Below are 25,903 nucleotides of genomic sequence, written 5' to 3' on the forward strand. Positions count from 1 at the left end.
TGTGTTTCCGACTTTAGGATTGGAAAACGTGAATTGGACTTGATTCTGTTAGTATAAGAAGGTTATTAGGATATTTTTTCAGTCATATCGAAAAAAAGTTTATACGTAGGAAAACCCTTTACGAATTTCCACACAGCAAAAAAATCACTTCAAACTTCTTCTATACAACTTTGTTTTTTTACCAAACCAATTAAAAGAGCCCTTAAATTTCCTAGTTTTCCTAAGCGTAAAAGGCCACCAAATATTCAAAAGACTCCATGGAGAGTTATAAAAACCTACATCACATGTATTTCGTATCAGACGTCTAAAGGGCACTTAACACATGAATAGCCGGGGGCAAGCATGAATCTCATTCCGTCGTGTTGCGGTGGAACAAAGAGTACATTATGGAAACAATAGGACACGACGGCTTTGTTACATCAGGATTTCTTTGGTTTACGCGAGTATAACACTTAAATAAAACATCTTTTTATAGATTTGACCTAGCGTTCATGGTCAGGCAGAAACGCGCGTGGTAGAGTGTAAATGATGAATGAATACTAATTCCAATGCATACATAATCATTCCCATGCCCCTACAAAATTCTTGGTACCTCGATGTTAGAAATAACGCTAGCCACATTTAAAAAAACAAATGAAGTAGCGACTATTAATTGAACTTCAAATGTGTCTTATAGTTAACGGAAAAATGCGACTTCAAATTTGTTCATTTGTATCTGTGCAATTGTAATCCTAGATACCGATTTGAGATTATCTTGCACTGGCAAGAATTAGATCTATCAACACAAAATTAAACATTTAGGTTTAATGAACTTTATTCACGTTAAAAACATACATGTCACTCACGTAAAAACATAAAAAGTAACATATATATTATATATATGTCACCGTATAATTGTAAACACCGTTATTTGTTTGAATTATTGATTACCTACTAAGTAATGAATAAATACTTGATGTCACAATTCTTGAAGTGCATTCAGTTTATTTGATTGATACCCGTGTTTCATTCGTAACTCTATGGACATAGAACGGTCTACTATTAAGCCGATCAATCAGGGACAGCCTTCGAACAGTTAACAATTTGACAATTTTAAGATTGTAATTTGACGGTTTCACTACGATAGATTACAATCTACCGAATAATAATACGTTAAATTGTAAGCAGTGCCTTGAGGTTCAGAATCTTTCCACAGTTTACAATCTCGCGAGATAGATTACAATCTAACGGTGTTTACAATTTTACGGTGACATATATATCACGCCACTTCGTACGCTACAACTGCATCAAAGTTTATTACCTACTAAAATCATTCGCAGACGTATTTGGAACGGTGGACCACTGCGACTATTTCCCGTATCTCAAAAGGCGAACTATTTTAAATACTTGCTAGTAAGTTACATTTGTGCGACTGTATTCCGTTCTGATCTGTTCTAGATGTGATTAATGATATACCAGCTACGTGTGGAATTGAAGTTAAATTGAATGCTTGTGTGTCTTATGTTTCACTTTATGGTATCTAATTAAATGTGAAACAACAATTTCACTAAAAATACGATAAAAAAATGTGTGTACTTGTACACGCGTTAGTATTTATACTTCTTTGGCGAAACAAGACAAAAATCTTTTTAAAAATTTTATCTTTCGCCTTATTCTACGTTTGTAGAAAAACGACACTAACAATATGAAAAAGTTATTTAATACATTGAAAGTTTTATTATAACGTATGCGTTTATTATCGTAAAATATGCGTTTATTATCTAGTTAAATAATATTTATTTTTGTTTAAATATCACTAAAAAAATATCTCTACATACATAGAAATGGACATTTTTTATTTTAAAATGTTGACTATGCTAACATCAGGGAGTCGGTTTTTGTGACGGTGTGCGCGCGCATCGTAAAAATTTACTCTCATAAGTTTTCCCTAATCCGCCAAAACAAGTATAACTTCAAAATGTTTAAATTAAACAAAGAGTTACATGCTGATATGTACTCTGTCTTATAATATTTCAATTGCGGCATTAATTTATTATATAAAAAATATAATACATAATTTTGCCTGCATGATCATTGACTATAAAATGTAATGTCAAAATGTATTCGATGTTTGGGTACTCCCTTATGTATATATACAAATATTACTTTTTTCAAATACTCTTTCATATAAGCTAGTACTAAAAGCAAATGTTTACTTGGACCACGGATATTGGGTTCTAAATATCCGTTAGTTTTCTCTTTTACGACACTATTCACGGCACCCTGGAGGTATATTAATAGTTGTAATACCGCTTTAGATTTCTTTTTTGTAAATCTGTGAATGTAATGATAAACATATCGCTTTAATATTGTGTGATAATAATTTAGTTATAGAATCACTTAAAAAATAAATAATAATGATTGGTAATTTAACGTAGAAAGTGGAAATGAATATAATAAAAAGATTAGATAGTCTTTTAGACTTAGAATTAAAAAGAATGGGCGTATAGAGAGGAATTGTTTTGCGACTAGACCAAGAGGGCCACAACATTGTCTTGTAATATTGTCAGTGTTGTCATATTAATTGAAGGATATATAATATATATTAAAAGAAAAATGCTTTTTACCGGATTAAAGTTATGTATTATTATAAATTTACAACTATTTGACATAATTTTAAATTTATCCGACGTTTCGCGTGCTTTACAGCGTGCGTGGTCACGCTACATACGCTTTGACCAACCGAAAATACTTGCGAAAGAGAAAAGATTCTTCCCAAGATTGGTACGCGAAGCCATTGAAATCAAAAAACACCCCAATTTCAATAGAGAAGACGGCCTAAAATTGTCAAACACCTGGGATCCAATAATATCCAAATTAAAATCTCAAAAAGAAAAACAATCCGCGAAAATAGAGGACACCGTGAGCCATTTTTGCCAAAACCCTCCATCTTTTAGTCGATACCAACTCCGGGGAAATAAATACAGATAATGCAACTTTCTCTGCAGCTGTGATACTTTTTGACATTCAACATCTTTTGTCTTCAGTCACCGTGACCACGCACGCTGTAAAGCACGCGAAACGTCGGATAAATTTAAAATTATGTCAAATAGTTGTAAATTTATAATAATACATAACTTTAATCCGGTAAAAAGCATTTTTCTTTTAATGTTATGAGTTATGTTAATCAAAGACAATACTATATAATATATATGTTGAAAGTTGACCTACTTTTACCTTTTACAACATAAAATGGTAAACTTTGGTTTAATAGTATACTGTACTTGTAGTTTATAATTATATATATTATAAGCTACGAACATATATAGTCTGTATAGATAACATATATACATAGATAATATGATATTTAAATTGTACTATAAAATAGGAATTATAATCTGAAATCGCAAGTAAATTTAGCTATCTAAAAGGTAGTTTAAATTACTAAAGCAACAATTCTTAAATATGTTAGAGATTCTATAGACTTAACTAAAAAACAATAATTGTTTGCCATAAATTAAACCCTGTGCCACTGAGTTATATAAAGTTTTAACCACTGATTCATGGTCACATTATTTACCTTAAACGTATAAAATTATTGTTTATTCTTCTCTAATTCACTGTTATTGCTAATATCACACTCCCTCAGAAATTAGATTAAACATGTTACATTTCGCAAATAATAAAGAAAACAAAAGGCTTGACCTATATAGTAACAGCATTTCCGCAGCAAAAATTAGCGCAGAAAATGCCGCGTTATTTTTGTATTGTAATATATAATATTGTTTTCCGTTCCATTTATTTCAAATATATGACTGTTGAGGTCATTGCTTATAAAATAATGTTGAGTGTATTTGACTAAAGTTAAAACTTAAGTTTACATTTGTTTTCTGGATCCTGTTTTCTCATTTATTCAAAGTAACACTACATGTGTATGTACATACTATGTACACTATGAAACTTACAGGAACTTTGAAAAAAAAGGCAATTTTTTTATACCTACTACAGTCAGCTGTCTATTGAATGTTTTATTTTTATTGATCTCCAGTCACTTCGCCAAATGAACGTAACAAATTTAATTTAATTTAATACTATAACTGATACATAAAAATATTTATGTTAAACGTATGAATTGCTTATCTAAAACGGCTAAAATTCAAACAGTTCAAAACAAATTTTTTGTAGTACACTAGATAAATTCGGTCGTGGTGTCGTGTCGCCAAAGTTTCCGACATGTCGTAAATCTCGCTGACGGATCATTTGTCCGGCGACCTCGTTGTGTACTTTACAAAAAATCGTGCTTGTTAGCGCCGGGGTGTGGTCCTTGTGTAATCATAGGATTTACATACCAGTATTTATACCTTGTATATTTTAACATGACCAAATGCAGTTACTAGTCTATTTAATAGCGGCGTGTTTGCGGCTCCGTTTCTAAGACTTCTATGTATACGTTATATATTAATAATAAATCAGTGGCGCTACAACCTCTTTAGGTCTTGGCCTCAGATTTCTGAATCTGTTTCATGATCATTTTTAAATCTAATAGGCAAGTAGGTAATCAGCTTCTAGTGCCTGACACACGAAGACATTTTGGGTCTAAGACATGTCGGATTCCTCACGATGTTTTCCTTCACCGTTCGAGCAAATGTTAAATGCGCACATAGAAAGAATGTCCATTAGTGCACAGCCGGGGATCGAACCTACGACCTCGGGTATGAGAGTCGTACGCTGAAGCCACTAGGCCAACATTATAATTATATAAATCTATGAAAATCTATGAAATATTTTTTTAAGAAATAAATTATTTGAAGTATATAGTACATTAATATATATATATATATATATATATTTATATAAAGGAGGCTTAGTAGTAGACTTATTTGGGATAGATAGATAGATTTGGTACATGGTGGGACTGATAAATTACAGGCGATTAGCTGCGAGTGAGAAATAACGAAACAGATATGTTTTCGCTGGTAATTGAATTTTAACTTTCTAAAGTACTCTTAACTCTGTCGCCGTCTTGTGAGTTAAAATGTTATATATACATTAAGTAGTATAAATATGTGGATATAGCTTTTTTAAAACCGAAAAATTTATCAAAATTCATTGGAAGACTTCATTCTTCGAAAAAAATAATACCAATATCATATTTGTACCTTAGTCACAATTTCTTAGAATTATAAAATGAAAATTGTAGATATATGTATATGATATTGAAGTTCATCATAAGGTAGAGGTAATAAAATATATTCATTATATTTTCTTAATTAAAAAAAATGTATAATAATTAGTTTAATTATTTTTTAAATTAAATTGACTAAATCCCCTGAACCATTTAAAACTTGCAGATTCAGTAAAGTTGCGATTGTTTGGAAACGTTTTCTGCTACTTGCGACATTACCTTCTTAATACTTTTAACCTGTTTACAAAGTGTTAATAAGAATACTGAATTAAAATGTTTTTAAATACCACACTACTAATTATTTATTTTTAATTATAAATTATAAACGAAGTTTTTATAGCACACTACAAGCTATTATAGAGATAAATTTTTAATTCTAATGATAAAACCCTACTGAACTTAGAACAAAAAACAGATATAATACTAAAATTAATTAACAATCATAAAAAGGACATGATTTAAATATCACAATATTATTGGCATGCTATATGTCATTGTATTACAAAATCGAAACAAGTTTTTTATCATACGACTGGAGTCCAATTCACGACATGCTACGGTCTACGATGTCTGCTCTTGAGAAGTTGCCAGTGACAAAAAGTGCTGGTAGAAATATTTTCGCATTTCAGTAACTAACACTTAAAGTATAATTTAAAAAGAAGAAAATGTGTTAGCGACTCGGGGAAATACACTGTCCGAGAAAAGAAAAATTACTTTGAAATTAAAATGTACGTTAAAGTTTTCAAGTGCAGAATTCCAGTTTCAACACAAAGTTGCTTTAAAACCTTAAGCTCTCTGCTTATTGCTTTCCTTCTTATCGTAATTCTCTTTAATACAAAAACAAGTTGTGATTTTCTTTATATAAGATTAATTCAATTATTTATACGAAGAAAGGCTTTTCTTGTGAAAGATTAAATAAATTCACCGTTAGACTTTTATAATGTACTCAGACTTATTAATTTGATTTAGCAAGTTACTTTGGCATTCTGTAGATGTTGAAATAAGTTGATAGATTTAAACGAAAGCTAAAAATAGTAAGGCTTTCTTAAGGACCTATCTGGCAGTCAAACTCCAAAAAAGTACATTGTTTCTTTCCATTTTTCGTCATCGTTTCTTGAAGTAGGGCGAATGGAAAAAATATATGATGGAGTCAAGTAGTTTATGTATCCATTTTGATAGATCGATAGAAAAAAAATCCAAACATAGCCAATTTTGACACTTTGAATTCATTTTATGACGAAAATGTATGTGGAACATAATTTTGAAATTCACACGATATTTTTTATCGATAAAAAAATTGATAAAATTCCATTAATTTATTACATAACTAATTCTTATTATGCCTCAGTGCTACAGCTCTCCACTGCGCCTCGCAGTCCACAACGATATACTGACACAGCAATTCGTGCTGGGATAGTACCTTAAAGAAGTCGTTCACTCACTATGCATTGCATCCTATTTATGGTAATACTTAATTACAGATAATCGCGGAACATTAGTCCGGTAGAACAAAAAATAATTCTTATATTTTTTTTTTTAAAGACAATTCACACCAATTGACCTAGTCCCATCCTAAGCTGGTGAAGCTTGTGTTATGGGTACTAGGCAACGGATATAGATACATATTATAGATAGATAGACCTATAAATACATTTTTAAACACCCAAGACCTAAGCACAACACCAAATGCTCATCACATCGATGTTCGTCTCAGCCGGGGATCGAACCCGGGACTCATAGATTCGCAGTCAGGGGTACTATCCACTAGACCAATGAGTCGTCAAATAAAATTTTAGGTGCCTTATCCCATGTGATCAAAATATGAATATTTTAATACGCTTAAACCCGCCAGTCAGGAGTCAGGAGATAATGGCGTACGCAAAAGAATTTAAAAGGTAAAATCCTCACGCAACGTAAATAATATATGAGCTATGAGCAATATGTTGAAAGGGTCCATAATTCAATCCGCCTGCGTCAACCGTCTAAAGTATAAACACTAATTCACCACGTTTTATGCGAGCTCACAAATTTGTGACACTTGTTTAGAAAACATTGTGAAAACGTCATCAAGATACTGCGTGAAGTCCCGTTGGGGCTTGGGGCAGACTTATTTTCGTATCTGTTTGATATACCATTAATACTTGGTAACTTTCTTGATTATTATTTTATAGACAACAACATACAGACAACAACGTTTCAATTTCATGCAGAAGTTGACTTTACGTAATAAATACATACATTTTGACGACTCATTGGTCTAGTGGTTAGTACCCCTGACTGCAAATCCATGGGTCCCGGGTTCGATCCCCGGCTGAGACGAACATCGATGTGATGAGTATTTGGTGTTGTGCTTAGGTCTTGGTTGTTTAAAAACGTATTTATAGGTCTATCTATCTATAATATGTATGTATATCCGTTGTCTAGTACCCATAACACAAGCTTCACCAGCTTAGGATGGGACTAGGTCAATTGGTGTGAATTGTCTTTAAAAAAAAAAACATTTTCCTTCACTATACGTTTTTGTATTTATATCTGCTATATCGATAATACACAGCTAAACATATATGACACTGTAAATCAGTATATATTTGGTAGGAATTGAAGTCACGTAGGACAGAATTGTAGGCGAGAGGGAACTTGGATTAGTTCTAACTCGCTTATCTTCGGCATGACGTTCAGAAGACGCAAATTGAACTTCGCCAAGTTCTGAACCACTCCACAGTACGTATGGCTCAACAAATTATAACTGGCTTCATAGTTTACGTATCGAGCGTATCATATAATTGGACTCTTCATACAAATTTTTGAAGTGAAACTTCTTTATCGGGGTTGGAAAAAAATTTAGTGTAACATTTTTTCGTCACATTTTTCCGTTACGCGCCATCTTTTGAAGTGAAACTTCTTTATCGACGTATGGGAGAAATTTTGTAGCAGGTTACGCGCCATGTTGCTTTTTGAAGTCAAACTTCTTTATCGGCGTTGGAGAAAAATTTACACACATTTGTCACATTTTTACGTTACGCGCCATCTTTTTCTTGTCCCTACCACGGTTGATCTGAAGAGATTCGAAGCCATTAGTAACAAAAATATATAATAACGATAACAATGATAGTAATAGTAATAATTCTATTACAATTAATGAAATTCTGTAATAATCTTAGTACTACATAGTAGTACAGTAATAAGTTAAAATGAAATATTTGTATTTGTATTCATGTCTATGATAATAAAAGCCTTTTGTTAAACTCTATCTAATTTAACTTTATTTAACCAATTTCTGTAAAGTTGAATATAGTAGATCATTTTTCTAAAAATAAGGTCATAAAGAAGTTTCACTTCTTACGTGTGTACACCTAGTATACGCACACATTTTTTTTGTCTGATTGTGTTTATTCTGTGGTAAAATTGTATATTTCGTTTGACTGTGGATGGTATCCACCGTACTCTATAAAAGTTTGGCACGGCATTACGTGCAATACCCATCCCTGTTTATTTCGCCTAGTCAAATCCCAGTTGACATAAACGTTACGTAAAACTGTCATTGCGGTGTGGTAAATTAACAAGTAATGCTTACAACATTGGCTCTAATATCGTAGGTAATAGTGCATAGATTTCTATGCAGGCTTTTGTTACGATATAACAGGCAGTTAGTGCTTGTACAGAATATTGCTATAATTTATTTGGATCACTATGAATTTATATTGCTGTGGGTAAAATCTTTTTTCGTTAAACAAGTAGAATCTTACCTTTTACAGTGAGCCCAATGCTTTCCCGAAGAAAGAATAATTGTTGCCCTAGCTTTCATAGCTAAAAAAATAAATGAAACTTTTGCCTTGAAATATATAATTAGGTTAGTTGAATAGGCAGTGATCTGAAACTAATGAACAGATTTTAAGAATTCTTTCGCCAGCTCTTTACTCTTGTATAACTATATATATAATAGATAGTGATATATATTTGATCGTGGTAAATCATGTTATTTTCCTGATGACACATTTAGGAGAATGAGCTGGATACAACTAGTAAACTATGAAACCATAACCTTAGGAGAAAAAATAATAAATAAAATTATCTGAAATCCTGTTACCCCGAGGTATAGGGCAGATACATTTTATTAATTGGAAAACATCCTTAGGAAAGTAAGGAACTGTGGAATCGACTCCCGGTGGGGGTCTTCCCTCAGAGATACGGCCCTCAAAGGCCGGCAACGCACCCACTAAAAATGGGTGTCTATGGGCTGAGAAGACTGCCCTTTTTGGTCGTCCCGCGAGCTCGTTTGCCCCCGTATTATATAAAAAAAAAGGATTTTTGCGTCTGAGACACGACTACTCAATCTTTTTGCTCAGTCTCAGTCTGTTATAATGGTTTATTTCATCATACAAACCAAAATGTTAATGTCGCATATAAAAAGACAAACCAATTGGTGTATGATTTATAATATTATATACTTTTCGAAGAATGCAGGAATGAAAAACTTCCGGAAGAAATCAACCTTCAACATTGCGATTATGTCTACGAGTGCAAAGCTTGAAAATAGAGTGATATCGATTGCGCACAGCGAGCCCGCCTAATGCTAGAGAATTTATTTTTAAACTTGGGCTTTTAGGAAATTGCAACTTTATACTTGTTTATTTTACGAATTGAATTTAGAAACACAGGACAGTGTATTCTGAAGTGTCTTTGTGAGTAGTTTTCTATAAAACAACTCCTATGATTTGTTAATTTATGGAACTAAATTTAGGATGATTTCTAAATGTATGACGTTATATACTAGATCACCTTCTAAAAATCAAGACTTTATTTTATTTAAACAAACAAATAATCCAAACCATATATACTAAGTAAAGTTGCAAAAAGAAGGATCAGCTATTGTTAGGGCCATTCACTGAGACCAATAAAATTTGATGCGCGTGCGGCTTTCGGACACTAAAAGCAGTAACTAAAAAAAAATTAAAAAGAATGAATAGATGATTAAAGCTGTCAATACGTGCTTTAGCTTCTATTATATTCTTTTTTGTATTATTAATTTGATGACCTAACAGATTGTAGAAACTCCGAGTTATACGCATACACTACGGGCGCTTGAAAATTTATTCAAAATCCTTTCTTTATTTAATGTTCGTTATATCTTTTCTAGAAGGCCATTTTTATCCCTCGCATATACCTTCCGCTAAGCAGTCTATTAACGATTTTGCATTCTGATAAAGTGGGAGCATGTAGTTTATTGTTTATCAGAATGCCTAATTGTAAAATGACTGCTTAACGACTGATTTGAGCGCGACCGCCGCTGCGAAAACCGCTGTGAGAGTTCAAAAAGTGAGTTAAAGAATCGCAAGGCAGGTATATGCGAGGGATAAAAATGGCCTTCTAGAAAATATATATATTTATATTTCCATAGTTGCCTAGAGAACATAACTTGTCAGCGATAAGGCCGTCCGTCAATGTATTTAAGTATAAATACAGTAAAGTATTAAATAAATAAAATATTAATAAAACATTTTAAGGAAACAACATACAAAGTCCACCATACGTTATGAAATATACAAGACACTTTAGAGCCTTATAACACGGGTTCAGGAAATAAATCATAATAATAATAAGGGTGTTGTGGTACTTTGAGATACCCGGGAGATGTGTTTACTCATTTTAAATTTATTGTTTGCCGTTATTATGTTATTGCGATATTTTGTTTAGGAATCTTTATTCTATAACTAAAACAAAATTAGTGTAGAGGTGTTTTTTTTTGTGTTTATATGTATCTACTCATTTTTTTAAGAAGGGGGTGTATGTAGAGGTGTGATTATTGTCTATATAGATATTTCGCAATTGTATTTGTAATATTGTCTACGCATCATTATTTCGTAATTCCACTTGCACATGGATCAATCAGTCGCCCTATAACCGCCATGTAAGTCAGAGGACAATAAAGATAGTGAATTCTATTTCGGTTTTCATTTGGTGTAGCTCAAACACTAAATTAGTAACGTAGCGCTAACTAGTTCAGTCTATAGCGTGAATGTTGAATTGAATATGATATAGGCAACATCAATATAAAATAAAAAAGTTCTGTGACATAAGCGAAATGATTAATGTGATGTAATTAATATTTACAATAGTACAAACTAGAATTGGTTATACTTAAACAGTGGATAGTGAATTCCCAGTATAATTTCAAATACATTCTTAAATTACTTGGAGTTACTTAATGGAACTTTTAACTATTAATTATTTAGCTAGCGTTGTTTGTCTAGTGATAATAGCGTGCGATTCTCATTCCCAAGGTCATAAGTTCAAACTCCGGCTTGGCACCAATCGACTTGGGTCTTTGGTGCGCGTTTGACACTCCCTTTTACGGTGAAGAGAAACATCGCGAAACTTTAGACTCAAAATGTCAATGACATGTGTCAGGCGCAGAAAACATAAGACGTGATCATCTAATTCCTATAAGAAAAAACCGCCACTGAATAATCTTATTGTTGTAAGCAACCTATCTACCAAAGGTAACCGTTTGGGGTTTTATGTCCAAATATGAAATAGATTCTTGTTGATTAACAATACAAAAGAAGCTGTCACTTGCCACTAACGTTAACTAAGTATATTTTATAATACGATGGATGTTTCTAAAATAGTGAAATGCTATACAATCTCCTTGGAAAGACACAAAACTTCTATCAAGCATATCCCAGATATTAGATATAATACTAATAAAAGTATCAATTCTTATTTGTTTTTAAAAATACAAGTAAATTGATTGCGTCGTATTGGAAATTAATTAAAATTGATTTACTAAAATATCTCTGCTTGAATTTATTTACAAAGGATCTGAGAAATCCAACAATAGAGGTTCATGCTGCTCCATATCCTACGGTTGCACATTGGTGTGTTGAGTTCAAGCGAGGAAGAACTTCAATTAACAATGACCCGCACGGGACGCCCTATATCGATAGTGACTGAACAAATGATTAAGTTAAAACATAGTCTTAGCGGGTATTCGTCTTACTGTTTTTGACGTGACAACGTCTTATAATTCGATGGAGCCGACTGCACGCACGAAAAAACATGACTCATGCGGCGTTACCTCGCTCTGAGGCGTTACCTCGATCTGAGGCGTTACCTCGATCTGAGGCGTTACATTTAAGGCTTGATGTGCAAAATTGACATAATTGTATTATGCGTACAAATAAATGTAACTTGATCAATTCAATTGCGATTTCCATTTACCTCCTTCTCTATATCCATACAAAATACCTATCAAACAAATTAAATTAAATTTTTTTTTGAAAAATGCAACCATCCCATCAATATTTTTTTATGACGTTGTCACGTTCAACTATCGTCAGTAAACCGACTCTACAGACAACCGATTTTTTTTATAGCAGACGAAATCAGGTTTTTTAAAAAGAAATATCCAAATAAGTATCAAAGCACTGAGTGCCCAGAATGCTTTCTGACGCGCAAAAACAAATGAAAGAGAATTTGAATTTCATAAAGCTGTTTGCGCCGATTACAAAGAGGTAAAACCTGAAAGGTACCTAGGTAAAGCTATCACTTTTTATCGAATACTCCTAGTATATACAGACGTGTAAAAAGCTATGTATAAAAAGCCCAATATTAGATGAAATATAAAATGAGGTATTCTACAGAGGTAAAAAGATTGCATAATGTAGCAATTATGAAGCAGGAAAATTTCCCTTCATTTCTGCCTTACATTTGAAATAGGGCGTTGGTACAAAACAGCTTAAATAAATTTTGATGATATATGTATAGATATATTAAGGGATTAAAATTGTACGAGTCTTTCAAGAATTATTGTATAAAGAAATATAAGATTTCATTTATCTCTTTATTTTATATATAATATGTTTAATTAAGAAAGATTAAGCGGTTTAAATGTGAACAAGGTTATTCTCAATTAATGTAATACCAAGGAATATTAGGCAACTTGCACGTCTTGGATACTTTTCAACTAAAAAGAAAATGATATATATATATTTAGATTTTTTAAATAAATACGTAATTTGTCGAACGAAATGTTGCCATGCCAATAAGTTCATATTATTTAGTTATTATTAATAGTTGTTATTTTCTAATTTAATACCTGCAGTTGAGTTTCATCATAATACGATATTCCACCCGTCACCTCAACGCCCATCGTTCCACAATTGAGGATTTTTTAAGGCAGTTTTTCCGCACACCACCACTATGTAATCAGCTGCCCGTGAAGTATTTCCAAACTGTTTCTACTTAGGGTCTTTCAAGAAAAGAGTGTACCAATTCTAAAAAGGCAACGCGCTCGCGAGCCCTTTGGCATTGAGTGTCCATGGGCCGCGGTGTCACTTAACATCAGATGTAGATTAACTGTATCTTTTTATCTTGACCTGTGGTCCAAATAGGTTGTGACCTACAGTGTGTGTTACTAAATCCCTTATTTAATTTTCTATTGCAATGTACATTACAAACCTTTATGTACACATTGAATTATTATTTTAGACATAAATACAATTTAGGCTATTGCTTCTATAATCTATATTTGTTACTGACATTTATATTCAGGGCAACGTATTTAGTAATGATTTTCACGTATAGATGAAACCACATTTGAAATTGTGTTGTGGTCTGGGGTCGTCGCGTGTGGTTGACGTATGATGAGGTTTCAATTTAGACATCAACTGATGTCATTTAAATTATTAATCATTACACCCGTAGACTTAGCTAGTCGTAGTCACTCGTAGCAGTGAAGCGTCGTGAGGCTCCGTAGTTACAAAATCATACAATTAAAGTTGCTTTTCGCTGGCTTGCTTGCAGATAAACCCGATACTTCTTGTGGGTATTGCACAAGTTTTCCGAGAGTCAGAATCGATCAAGAATAAGGCTACCATCAGAATAGTGCTTCTGCTATGTTTGCTAAGGCTCGAGGGGACAGTGTTGGGCTATCGCGAAAAAAGAGAGCTTCGCTGGCACGAGTTGCAGTAGTAAGGGCCTTCTGAATATAATCGCAGACAAGGCCAATTGCTGGCCTGCTTGGTTTTGACCTCGTTCAGGGAATATTGCATCGGGTATTATTTTTAAATGGCACATAAATGTGTTGTTTTTATGATGTACATAGCTTTTAATTGAAAAAAAATTAAACATACATCTCACAAAAAGATGAAAATTTCAGTAGCCTTCGTTGGAATCAGTGGCGTAAAAATAGGGTGGCAGGGCCGGCAAAATGCCACGGGCCTCCGACCCAAGAGGGCCCCAGTCCACGAGATATTATGTTCTATGGATAAATGTGAAGTCTCCAATACGCATTGGGCTCTAGCGTGGGGACTACAGACTATTCACTTTCGTCTTAGAGAGGAGGCCTATGGCCATTAGTGGGACATGTACAACGTGTAATTGAGGACAGGAAGTTTAGATATTAAAATTAAACTGAGTACAACGTGACGATTTTTACTGATAGGGCCCCATCAAAAGAATTTGCCACGGGCCCCAGATGGTATAGTTACGCCACTGGTTGGAATAACCTAACTTATAACTAAATTACGATATGGGGTTAACTATAAGAATATTTTAAAACAAAAACAAATAAAAGAATATAGAAAACTGCGTTCTTTTAACTTTAAATTAACTGCGAGGAAATTGAAAAGTTGCACACAAGATATAAAAAATAGCATTACTTTAAAGTTTATTTCTAGCGCGGAGTTGTAGAGTATTCTTCACGTTGTTAAGTTTTGTTGCGAGAGGCTTGCCATCGATCCGCCTACAAATTCTGCAAACTCTACGTAGTGTGAATTTCATTTTTAAAACACGACATAAGTCCCTAACTCTGTGAAAAAGAAATGCCTAGAAATCTTATGTAAGACAAAGAGATAGATCTTATTTTAATTAACTGTATAGGCATCATTTCTAGCCTTTTAATTGAAAGCTATGTAATATTCTGGACTATTGCATTACTTCCTCCTGTGTCTATCGCCGTCTTACTTAAATACTTTATCAGTGCCACAAACAAATTTCAATAATAGCTGCGTTGATAATATTTTTATTCAATCGAACGCTGGAAGTTACGTCAAGATGTTTTTTTTATCTTATTGAGAAAAAGCTTGTCAACGCTCGGCACACTGACACATTGGTAAAAACAAACTTAAACAAAACAAATATTACAAAAAACAAAAAAAGGGTGCGTGTACTTATGTACGCGCGTAAGAAGTTATACTTCTTTGGCATTATTAAAAATAGTTTTTGATTGCATGCAATTAATTAATTACAATTAAATAATCAAAGACTGGAAAAGGAGTCATTATAGTCAATAAAGTTCAGTTTACGTTTGAAAAATTAAATAAATAAATATTTATTATTCTCTTACATTAAGTGTAACATAAATTCTATTATTATTCGAATGTTGTTTTTAAATTATGTCCAATGCCGTAGCATCTTCCGTGGGCAACTTCATTCTGTTAATTTTGTGTAACGGTGCGCGCGCATCGTAAACTTTCACTCTCATCAATTTTTTATAACGCGCCTTTTTTATAACTTCAAAAACAATTACTAATCAAAGAAAAAATTGAAATAACAAAAAACTAAATAAAAATCCATTTAATAGTGTGAGACCTAGCTCGTTTATAAGAATCGTTTTTAATCTGGACATCGGTGAGCTTTGACCAAAACGCAAACCAAAAAGATGTTTGCATTTTTATATTCAAATTACTACCTCTCACTGCTTAGCAAACCTAAGAAAGTACATAATAAATACGTTATAAAATACTGAGCTGAAATAGTAGTTGAAGGATCAGCAATAAATATGTATATGATGTGGAAGCGAAGCCTTTGCTTGATCCGGCTTTGTTCCTTCACACTTATGAAATATTTACATTTCTATCGTCTGTTGTCTTTGTACTACGGAACGTTATTTCTAGTCGTTATTATTATAGTATGTGTTGATATTGTAGAGCGAGAATATTATGCAACAGTTCTCACTAGATACTTTTTTATAAGGAAACTAGCTGACCTGGCAAACGTCGTATTGCCATGTATATCATGTATAATAAAACATAGGGATTAATCGTAGAGGGGTGAAAATTAGGGGTTGTATGTATTTTTTAATGCTGTATCATAAAAAAATTAAAAAAATAATAATTTAGGGGTGAACTACCCTTAACATTTAGGGGGATGAAAAATAGATGTTGTCCGATTCTCAGACATACCCTATATGCACACAAAATTTCATGAGAATCGGTCAAGCCGTTTTGGAGGAGTATAACTACAAACACCGCTACACGAGAATTTTATATATTAGATATTTGAGTCAGTCAACTAATTACATCTAGGGTAGAATTTTTTTTAGTGGCTTAGTTGTTTGTACAGAGTCAATCCCGAGTTGATCCCATGGGGACTTGGTACAATATGAAGAAATTCATTTCCCTTATTCCCTAATTAAAGATTCGGGTAGAAGTAATCTTATAAGCAAGTTTACATTAACCAAAATAATTCTTGGTTACAAATGTTTTTTTCGCTTTGCGATTATATTAGTAAACTAAATGGTATTAATGAATGATACTTAATTTTGACCACCCAAAGGGTAAATAGCAGCAGCTAGCAACTATGCATCGTATGACATAAATCTTAATCAAAATATTACGTATAAAGATGAAGACATCAATAAATAAATAAGACTACTTTAAGACTATCCAACAAGTTAATTAGGACAATCGATAGCCGATTATAGCTTTGATGAAAGCTACATAATCGATTCAATCTTCAAAAGCTCGCAAAGGTATAAAGTAGGTTATCTTTAAAATTACCCGAACATAGAGACGCGAGGATTCGAAGATGGCGAAATATGAAATATGGAAAAGCTACTTTGAATTGCTGTCGATTCAAGTGGAGAGACCGAAAACGAATTTCGAAATCTTCGAGCTTTAAATTCGCAACTACTTTAGCGAAATACGTTCCACTTTAAAATTTCATACCCACTTATTTGTTATCATAACAGTAATGCATATTGGATATCGTATTTGTTAGACTACATTCATAATCATTTTATATAGCTTATTATCCTGGAACAAAAATAAAACAAAAGAAATGTAAATTTTGTGCTTTGACAGCCTTTCATTGCTATAGGCGTATCTCGGTAGCAACTATTTGTATTTTGAATAAAGAAGCAACGTTATGGTTACTACTATACTACTAGATACAACCTTGATATAATACACAACAACTTAATAAAATGCGAGTTATTTAAAAATAAGTATAATCTGCCTAACCTTAGTCCTGGTGCATCATCAAGCTGCGTGCCATCCGGTAGCTGCCAGGATATCTGCGGTGAGGGAAAGCCATGTGCTGCGCAGGAGACTCTAGAACCAGTACTATTTGAGAAGACAAGACGCGGTGGTGGCTCCATCAGGAACACTGGCCCATGTTCCTGCCCCTCCCCACCTGAAATTTATATTTTAGTCCATTATATTGGTTTATTTTAATTAAATCTATTTAAACCTTATTACTAATAATTAAAATAATGATAGTACGTGATATAAGGCATTCAAGTCAAGTCAAAAATCATTTATTCATATAGGTAACACAATGTACACTTATGAACGTCAAAAAAAATATCTATTAAAAGCTTCTAATTTACATTTACTGCTAGTTCTCAAATCAAGGGCGTAGAACGGAAGAGAAGTACTGTCAATAAACTCTCCGCCACTCTTTTTGTTCGCCAAGTTTTTTGTATTACACAACGCGTGTAAGGAGCTGCAACCATTACACCATGTTCCACATGACATCTTAAGTAATAAATAATAATAAAATAAATTAAAAACAAAGATTTCTCCTCTATCAGCAGGAGACATGGTGAAATAGGAGCACGCACTTACATTCTCGTGGGAACAACACGCATAGTCGAAATAACTATCATCACCGCATACACGAATTGAAGTACGACCAGTCACCACATGTAGCACCCGTTCACGAGTATGACGCATGGCCAGCCATCGGCCCCCTCACCATATTTTAGGGAGAGAGACAACCCGAGGCATGGACGCCGCCACAAGCAATGACATTTAAGCGAGTATTGATTACCTAATAGAGGATTCTGTTCACTACGATATATCCATTCACAATTTTCATAAGGGTTTATTAGTACTACAGTAGTATAATAGATAATCCTTAAATAAACTGCACTGAAACGCTACCCTTACTCCCCAATTGAAGCGAACCAAAATCGAGCAATACTATGAACCTATTATTAGTATCACTTCACGTGTAGAATAAGAGTTAATTATTCATACGAAGCCCACACTTTACAATACAAGCCATAATCTGGCCGCTATCAGTACAGTTAACTGACGTTTGAAATTCAAATAGCAGAGTGCAGTGCAGTGGTCATTCCAGTACCGCTCTCGGCTACAGAATCTAAGCTTTAGATAATATCTCCGGGGTCTTCTAACGACGCGATTTAATGACGTATAGTTTACTAACTTACTTTTAAATAAACCTTGTTTGATCCAAATAAATCGTATTTATTGTATTATATCCTCGACATCTTGAGACAGCAATGGACCATCGAAAGTCTCCCTGACTGTATTACTCAGGTAAACCAAACCCTTATTACATAATTTACTAATCATACTTCAATAGTATACAATTATTGCAATAAACTTAGTTGAGATTCAATGAAACGGAAGGCTAAATGATTGTACTAAAATAGTTATTGTTTACGCAGTTATTGTTTGTTTATGTCTTTGCAAAAGTATATCGAGTTTTATGATAATATAAGACTTTTATATTTTAATCTGTTTTGTTATTTAAGAGTGTGTGTTTGAGTGTCATTCAATTGTAAGCAAAATGCGACCGGGAGTTTGAAATAATTGCTAAAAACTCACGCCAAACTATTGTATCAGATAACGTTCGTAACATATCAAATAAAATGGCTTTCTGCTACATATTTAGTTTCAAAACGTGGATTTGATAACACGGGAGAAAGTTTTGCGATTGAAATAGAATATCCGTTAGAACATTCAGTACTTGTTATATAAATAGAATTTATCGTTCAATCATAAGTAATCTAGAATGTACGTTTTTTTATTATATCAAAATAACATTTTTTAAGGTGTTATCAATGTTCAGAATAATTATTTAACTTTTTTTTTAATTTCTTTATTTTACAAAAAAAATATAATACAATCATAATAAGTAACATTAGAAAACCGCTGTGATTTATATTGATTTAACCATAACAGTCTTGTTTAGGAGCGCGACAAATGCATATAAAAGTAGTTTTTAATTTGCTGTTTATGTTGGTTGGCGTTAGGCAATCTAATATGTGATTTGGTAGACCATTTATTAGCCGCGGTAGCAAATACCTCAACGTTCTCTCGCCGTATATGTTGTAACTAATATAATGTTCCTTCATAATATTATTACGGGGCTTAGACATTTTTCATAGTTTAGTCCGATACTGAAGAAAATCTCTATAACAAAATACAGATAAGGTAAGAAAGCACTTATAATAAGCCAAGCTAACTATTAAGCCAATTAACAAAGCATCATAAATAAGCCGGCTTACTCTTTTAACTATTTAGGCAATATATTGGTCCAAAAATTACTCAAGAATTATAAACAATACTTAAATCAAAATGTTATATGTGAATACACACATATGGGAACAATAAACGCACACAATCACACGGAATTCCTTTCCCGCAACTCCCTCATGTATAGTTGAGCTAAGTTGAAGCTTTTTAGGTCACCGAGAGAACGGAAGTCGCAGATTAAAACTGGCTCTTATGAAAATTGTTTTTTTCTACTGCACTTGTAAGTTGCTTAACAAGTTACTGAGTTTTGTTGAACGTAGTTTTAGTCTATCTTTAAATTAAAATATCCTGTGAACCCTATGAGACTGGAAAGTCAATTCAAAAGTTTTTAACCATATCCTACGATCCACGTTTTATAGACTCCTAGACATGAGGGTTTCCTTAAGCAAGTCTCGCGCACATAGAAAAATTCAAACATTAACCGCCGTGATTTGAATGTACGACCACAGGCTCTATTAAGCCATTAGGTTAACATTTCATTGTTACTCCGTTACTGCATTGTACTGTCCGTTTGCCAAATGTATCTTACCATTAAAATAATTACTTGTGCCGTACCATTACCGCTAAACAGACAATGTATGTACATGAACAGCAGTCAACAGTGGTAATCTTCCCTAGAGAATAAGACCTTATGTCAAAAAGTTTTTTTTTAAATGTAATTGGAGGCAAACGGGCAATAGGCTCACCTGATGTTAAGGGATACTGCCGCCCTAAGACACTCGCACTTCCAGAAGGCTCGTAAGTGTGTTTCCGGCCTTTCAAGAATTGGTACAGAAAAACACTTTATATTAGTTAGTTAGGAGGAACTACATGAGATATTTTCGGAAAAAGATTGGAGGCAGTGCATGAACATCTTAAACACTCGGGCCCACAACAAATTCAATAACTGCAAAGTCATACAAATAAAAAAGTTTGAAAAACTAGCACAGGACACTAATATACACCTGTCAAACACACCCGATACTAGTCAAAACGTCACTGTCATCAATATGTCAAAGCAAAACTAATAAAACATAACTTCAAATCCGTTAAAAAAGTGTTTTCCTATGTCGAAAAGTTAATAAAAGACAATACTAAGAATTGGTACGCTCTTATCATAAAGGACCCTAAGTTGAATCGTAGTATAATTGTTACGTTTTGAAAAATCTCTTCCTTAACTTATTCTAAAAAGTAAATTACAATTATTGCCCTGAATAAATCTCCTTATAAATAATGTATTACATTCCTCGAGATATTAATGTTTGATGGCAATAAAAGCCTATGAATAATTCCTCTAATTTAATTAACGCCTTAAATAGATCTCTTTAAGAAATACGTTTAAAAGTGAAGTTCAGACACCACGTTTTAAACTAGGTTAACTTAAAAAATGACGCTAATGTACTCTTTAAAAAGTCTGTCTTTTCTTTCTGGACGAAAAGTAGCACGGTTTAATCTGGTAAAAGTATATTTTATAATATATGACACTCGCGTAAATAAAAGACAAACTTATATAGAGTCACGCGCTCTGTTAAGAAGATGCAATCCTGACTTAGTTACGAACTTTTAAAAACTGCTTTCGGAGAGCATTCTCTGTAAAGATTTTTATAGACAATGTACACTCCGTAAGTTGCATATACTGAAATGGCGTTTAATAAAAACATTCAGCGAGAAACAACAATATTATTCCATAGAGACAAAAGTATTATGCTAAGCTGTCCTTTGAGATCAACTAAGAGAAACAATTGAATTTTGATAAAAACAAAATGTTACGGAAAATATAGCTGTCGCTTAGAGATATTTTCAAATAAATGTTTCACCACCACCTGCCATTAGTTGTTACCTCTGGGTAACAACTTTGTTTTCTAGTACAGATCCAAACCCGAAACTATAAAATGCCTTCAGTTTTAAGAAATTTAATTGACAAAATCTTTAATATAATTTAGTTTAACTTTTATTTCAATTTAAATCGTTGCTTATGAGTCCTTTGAAGCGACAATGGCCAGAATATTGTCATAATTATTCCACAATGCATAGCAGTTTTTAAAAACACACTTCCTTAGATATTCATTATTCATCTCATAACCAAGACAACAAGAGCCAAGCGCAGCTACCAAAGCGAAAATATTTTACGCGATTATGTTCTCAATGGCTGAGAAATAAAATCTAAAACGGCCTGTACAAAAGAAATTAACATATAAACAAGGTGCGTTGTATTTTATAGTCTTAGGTTTAATGAATCTCTGTTCGGGAGCTCGTTAAATTTTTATTAAGTGCTTTGATAGCATTTTTGTTTATAAAGAATATAATTTGCACAAAATCAAAATATTTCTTCAATTGACTTCTAGCAAAACGGTGAAATCTTTATTAAAAGAAGATTGCGTTTTTGTTTCTGTTTTGTTTTTTGTTGTAACAAACAGTAGAGTCATCTGATGTTAAGTGACACCGCCGCCCATGAACTCTCACATTTCCAGAAATCTCGCAAGTGCGTTGCTGGCCTTTTAAGAACTGGAATGCTCTTTTCTTGAAGGACCCTAAGTCAAATTGGTTCGGAAATACTTCAGTGGACAGCTGATTCCATATAGTTGTGGTGTGTGGCAAAAACTTCCTTAAGAAACGTTCAGTTGTGGTCGATGTAACCATAAAGTAAGTATAATATACGAGAAGCAATATAATAAAATAATACTTTTAAAATTAACCCATGCTGATAATAAAACAATTTTTTCCCGGATTTAAGTTATGTATTTACAATTATTTTTCTTCTAACGTTACCAATCAAAAAACATAAGAGCACAAGCATATAAATTTAACATTGCAACGTCGATTCAACTTGATTAACGCATCATTAAATTACAAGTCACCCTACATTTAGTCATGTATATGATGCACATGCTCTTTAAAACTACATACACGTTGACTGTGTTTCGTAAAAGCACATTTTGCCATTTTATTATTTGTGTCCGAAATGGTTTATCCTTTGAGCAAAATGTTTGTATAAGTTACATTAGGGGAAGCGTCGCGGATCGTGACCCTCGGCTTTTCCTCAGTATTTATGAGAGCATGTTTCACTTCTATTGTTTATGGGACGTACAGGGTTGCTTTGTTTAATTTTACAATTTTTACCTCATTTTTAAGCCATTGTTCTCGCTGTTAGTGAATTATGTATGTAATTCGATCTGTGTAAAGCTCTCAGAGAATACCTGTAACTAACTTTTATTGTATGTTGTTTTTGTCGTTTGAAAGCATAAAGGGTGCCGTTTTGGCATAAATACATGCATGTCTGTAGGCTAATGAAAGCCACATTTTGGCATTGTTTGTCGTGCGTTTGACTGTGGACCTAAGATGCCAGTTCGGCGGGGTTTGTCAGGCACAGTGATAATCACTTACTTTTCTTAAATGTAAAGTTATCAAGAAAACAAGGCCAGGATAACGGATTGCATCGCCGTAACTATTTATGAAATCACCCTTCTATAAAACTTCTCACTGATTTCAGAGTCCAATACATTGAATAATTCACAACCATTTTATTTAATCAGCTTCAAAGGAATAGCAAATGATCAAAAATTATTGCGACTGTATGCTTTTAGAAATTTATGAGCAACTATAATCACAAAGACTTAGCTTTGCTACTCGATTTTTATATAAAGCCGTTTATATTGTAATTTTTTAATAAAATATACCCGCGTCATATTTTTATTGCTATACAAATTCCATATTAAGTAAACCAATCGTTTTTCGATACAATGTAGTGTAATAAATTGTTAAAGCCTTGTTTCGAATTATATTCTGCATTAAATTTGAAAGCGATTAATACACGCTGAACGTTTATTGGACACTAATAGGCTATTACTAGTTAGAATGTAAATTACTGTATTAAAATATCTACGCATGTTCAATAGCGTATGTTTATAAATTATTATATTATTAATACAGAACTTAAAACATTTCATACGTAATGTGACAACATATGACGTATTAAATTTATGTTTTTCTCAATTTTTTGAGATTACGACGTAGCCATGCTACGACGTAGATCATCTACGGCTACAGTATTGTGCTACGGTGGCGCGAATCTTTACTGGAATCATATTCTTGACTTCATAAGTAAAGAACAAATTCTGATATCACCTCCGTAGTTTAATTAATAAGCTAGAGGTCTGTAAATTTGTTCAGTAAATTACAAAATGTTTGAGATTGGTAATTACAAGACTAATGAATTACTTCATAAAAACGATTACTAAAATAGATACAACACTGTGTTTTTCGTATATTATGCTAAGGAGTTTCAAGAATTAAATAAATAATAAAAATTAACGGTTCGAAAGCACCTTTAATAAGTTATTTTTAGCTTCATTACCATACAAGTGACGCGGAAAAAATAATACGTATACTTGGTGAGAGTAAATAATAAACAATGGAAGCTCGGCGTTTTAACCTTTTCATTTGTGATTGAATAGAAGCCAAATTGCGCCTTTGTTTATGTTTTATTGTAACGAGGCCGCTTTTTCAGGGGAAGCCAATTAAAATGTAAATTGTACCCTTCTGGTGAGGTGAAGTGCTTAAGAGATATTGTTGTGTCTACCAGGCTGTATGACTGTATGTACAATAATTTATGTCTTCTTTTGTATTATATGTCTTAGATTTAAAATCTGCAGTAAAAGTAGTAAATTAATATTTTATATTTTATTTCTTCTATAAAAAACAACCACCAATATGTATTAGCAGTTTGGGTTGGTTACTTCAGCGTACGGCTCTCATTCTTGTCGTAAGATTCGAACCTCGGCGCGCACCAACGGATTTTTCTCTTTATAGGCACAGTTGCTCATACGATGAAGGAAAACATGGTGAGTCATGCCTCAGACCTAACAACTCGACTGTGGGAGACACAGAGCGCTGAGCACTAACTTGTCTATTAGAAAAAACGAATGATCACGGAACAGATACAAAAATCTGTGACGCAACAACAAAATATAACTAAATTCACATATTACATATATTTAAAAAAATCTTATAAATTAATTGTTATATCTCTCACTCGTGAGACCTAGCATTATTCAACATGCTAATTTGTTTTTAAAGACTAAATTAAAATCTAACATACCTATATAATAAAAAGACGCAATGAAAATTGCTATGTTTCTTATGTTCGTGGCCTATAAACAAACGGATCTTCATACAAATAGTTATTTTATTCATACGATAATGAAATTAGACGACAATTTATCGTATCGTATACATAACGTATAGAGTAATTTCCATAATTTATCAATGGGAAGAAATCATGTGTAAATTATTACATCTCCTTTGAATAATATCAGTGATGATAATAAACTATCTATTTGATATAAAACTTATACATTTTCATAGTTTTTGTATTGTATCGACATTTGTAAAATTTTTGATTGATATATTTTACAAATTGTCCACTCTGTCTTCGTAATATTTGATAAGAAAGGTACATGTTACTTTGGGACTAAGTTTTATATATAAGATACCTGTTGTATTCTATATAATAACTCAAAATCAAATTCAAAATAACTTTATTCATATAAGTAACCTGTAAGTAAACTTATGAACGTCAACAGAAAAAATGTTAAATTGATTCTAAATTTAAATTTACTACCAGTTCGCAAGTCAAGGGCGTAGAGCGGGCAAGAGGAACTGGCCAGAAACTCTCCGCCACTCTTAATCGCCAAGTTTTGAGTCATACAAATTTGTAATTTGTTTGTAAGGCCAGCCATAAATATTTAACAGGCAAACATACTAATATTAAAAACATACTGATCCCACGACCTCGTTGTCAAAAAACGCCAATACAGTAATAATTGTCAGTCAGCCTGGAAGAAGAAACTTAAAACAAGATAGTGTAAAGTAGTGCTTACTTACCCATTACAAATAATATAATAGCTGACACAACCCATGAGTCCATTTTGTGCGCGTCTCACATTGCTGGCACAAGGTTCTTATTCTGAAATGAAATACGTAATTATAACATAATATTTTTGAAAAAAAAAAAGATATATATATATGTTTGAAATATAGCAACCGAAGTACGTCATATTTGAAGCCAAGTGTGCATATCACTGGTTAGAAATAAAAAAAAATCTCGAAAACATCTACATTTATTAATAACAAGCTTCCCCGCAAATTTCGTTTTCTTTTTAGTTGCTATGGATAATTTTCCTACCCCATT

At 32.8% G+C, this 25,903-nt stretch overlaps 1 protein-coding gene across 4 annotated transcripts in view; it reads right to left on the minus strand.

Annotated features, from left to right (window-relative positions):
• The window catches only part of LOC125060040 (Down syndrome cell adhesion molecule-like protein Dscam2), a 141,838-nt gene that overhangs the window by 108,357 nt on the left and 7,578 nt on the right, over window positions 1-25,903 (minus strand). For all 4 annotated transcript variants that reach the window (XR_007118781.1, XM_047664793.1, XM_047664794.1 and 1 more), the window contains exons 2-3: window positions 25,597-25,678; window positions 17,410-17,581 (exon numbers count right to left, since the gene is read on the minus strand). Coding sequence is in view for 3 of the 4 variants with exons in the window: in XM_047664793.1 (XP_047520749.1) it covers window positions 17,410-17,581; window positions 25,597-25,639 (215 nt within the window). In the remaining variant the exon portion in view is untranslated. The remainder of the gene's footprint in view (window positions 1-17,409; window positions 17,582-25,596; window positions 25,679-25,903) is intronic.

Source organism: Pieris napi, chromosome 20, assembly GCF_905475465.1.
Source record: "Pieris napi chromosome 20, ilPieNapi1.2, whole genome shotgun sequence".
Classification (NCBI taxonomy): domain Eukaryota; kingdom Metazoa; phylum Arthropoda; class Insecta; order Lepidoptera; family Pieridae; genus Pieris; species Pieris napi.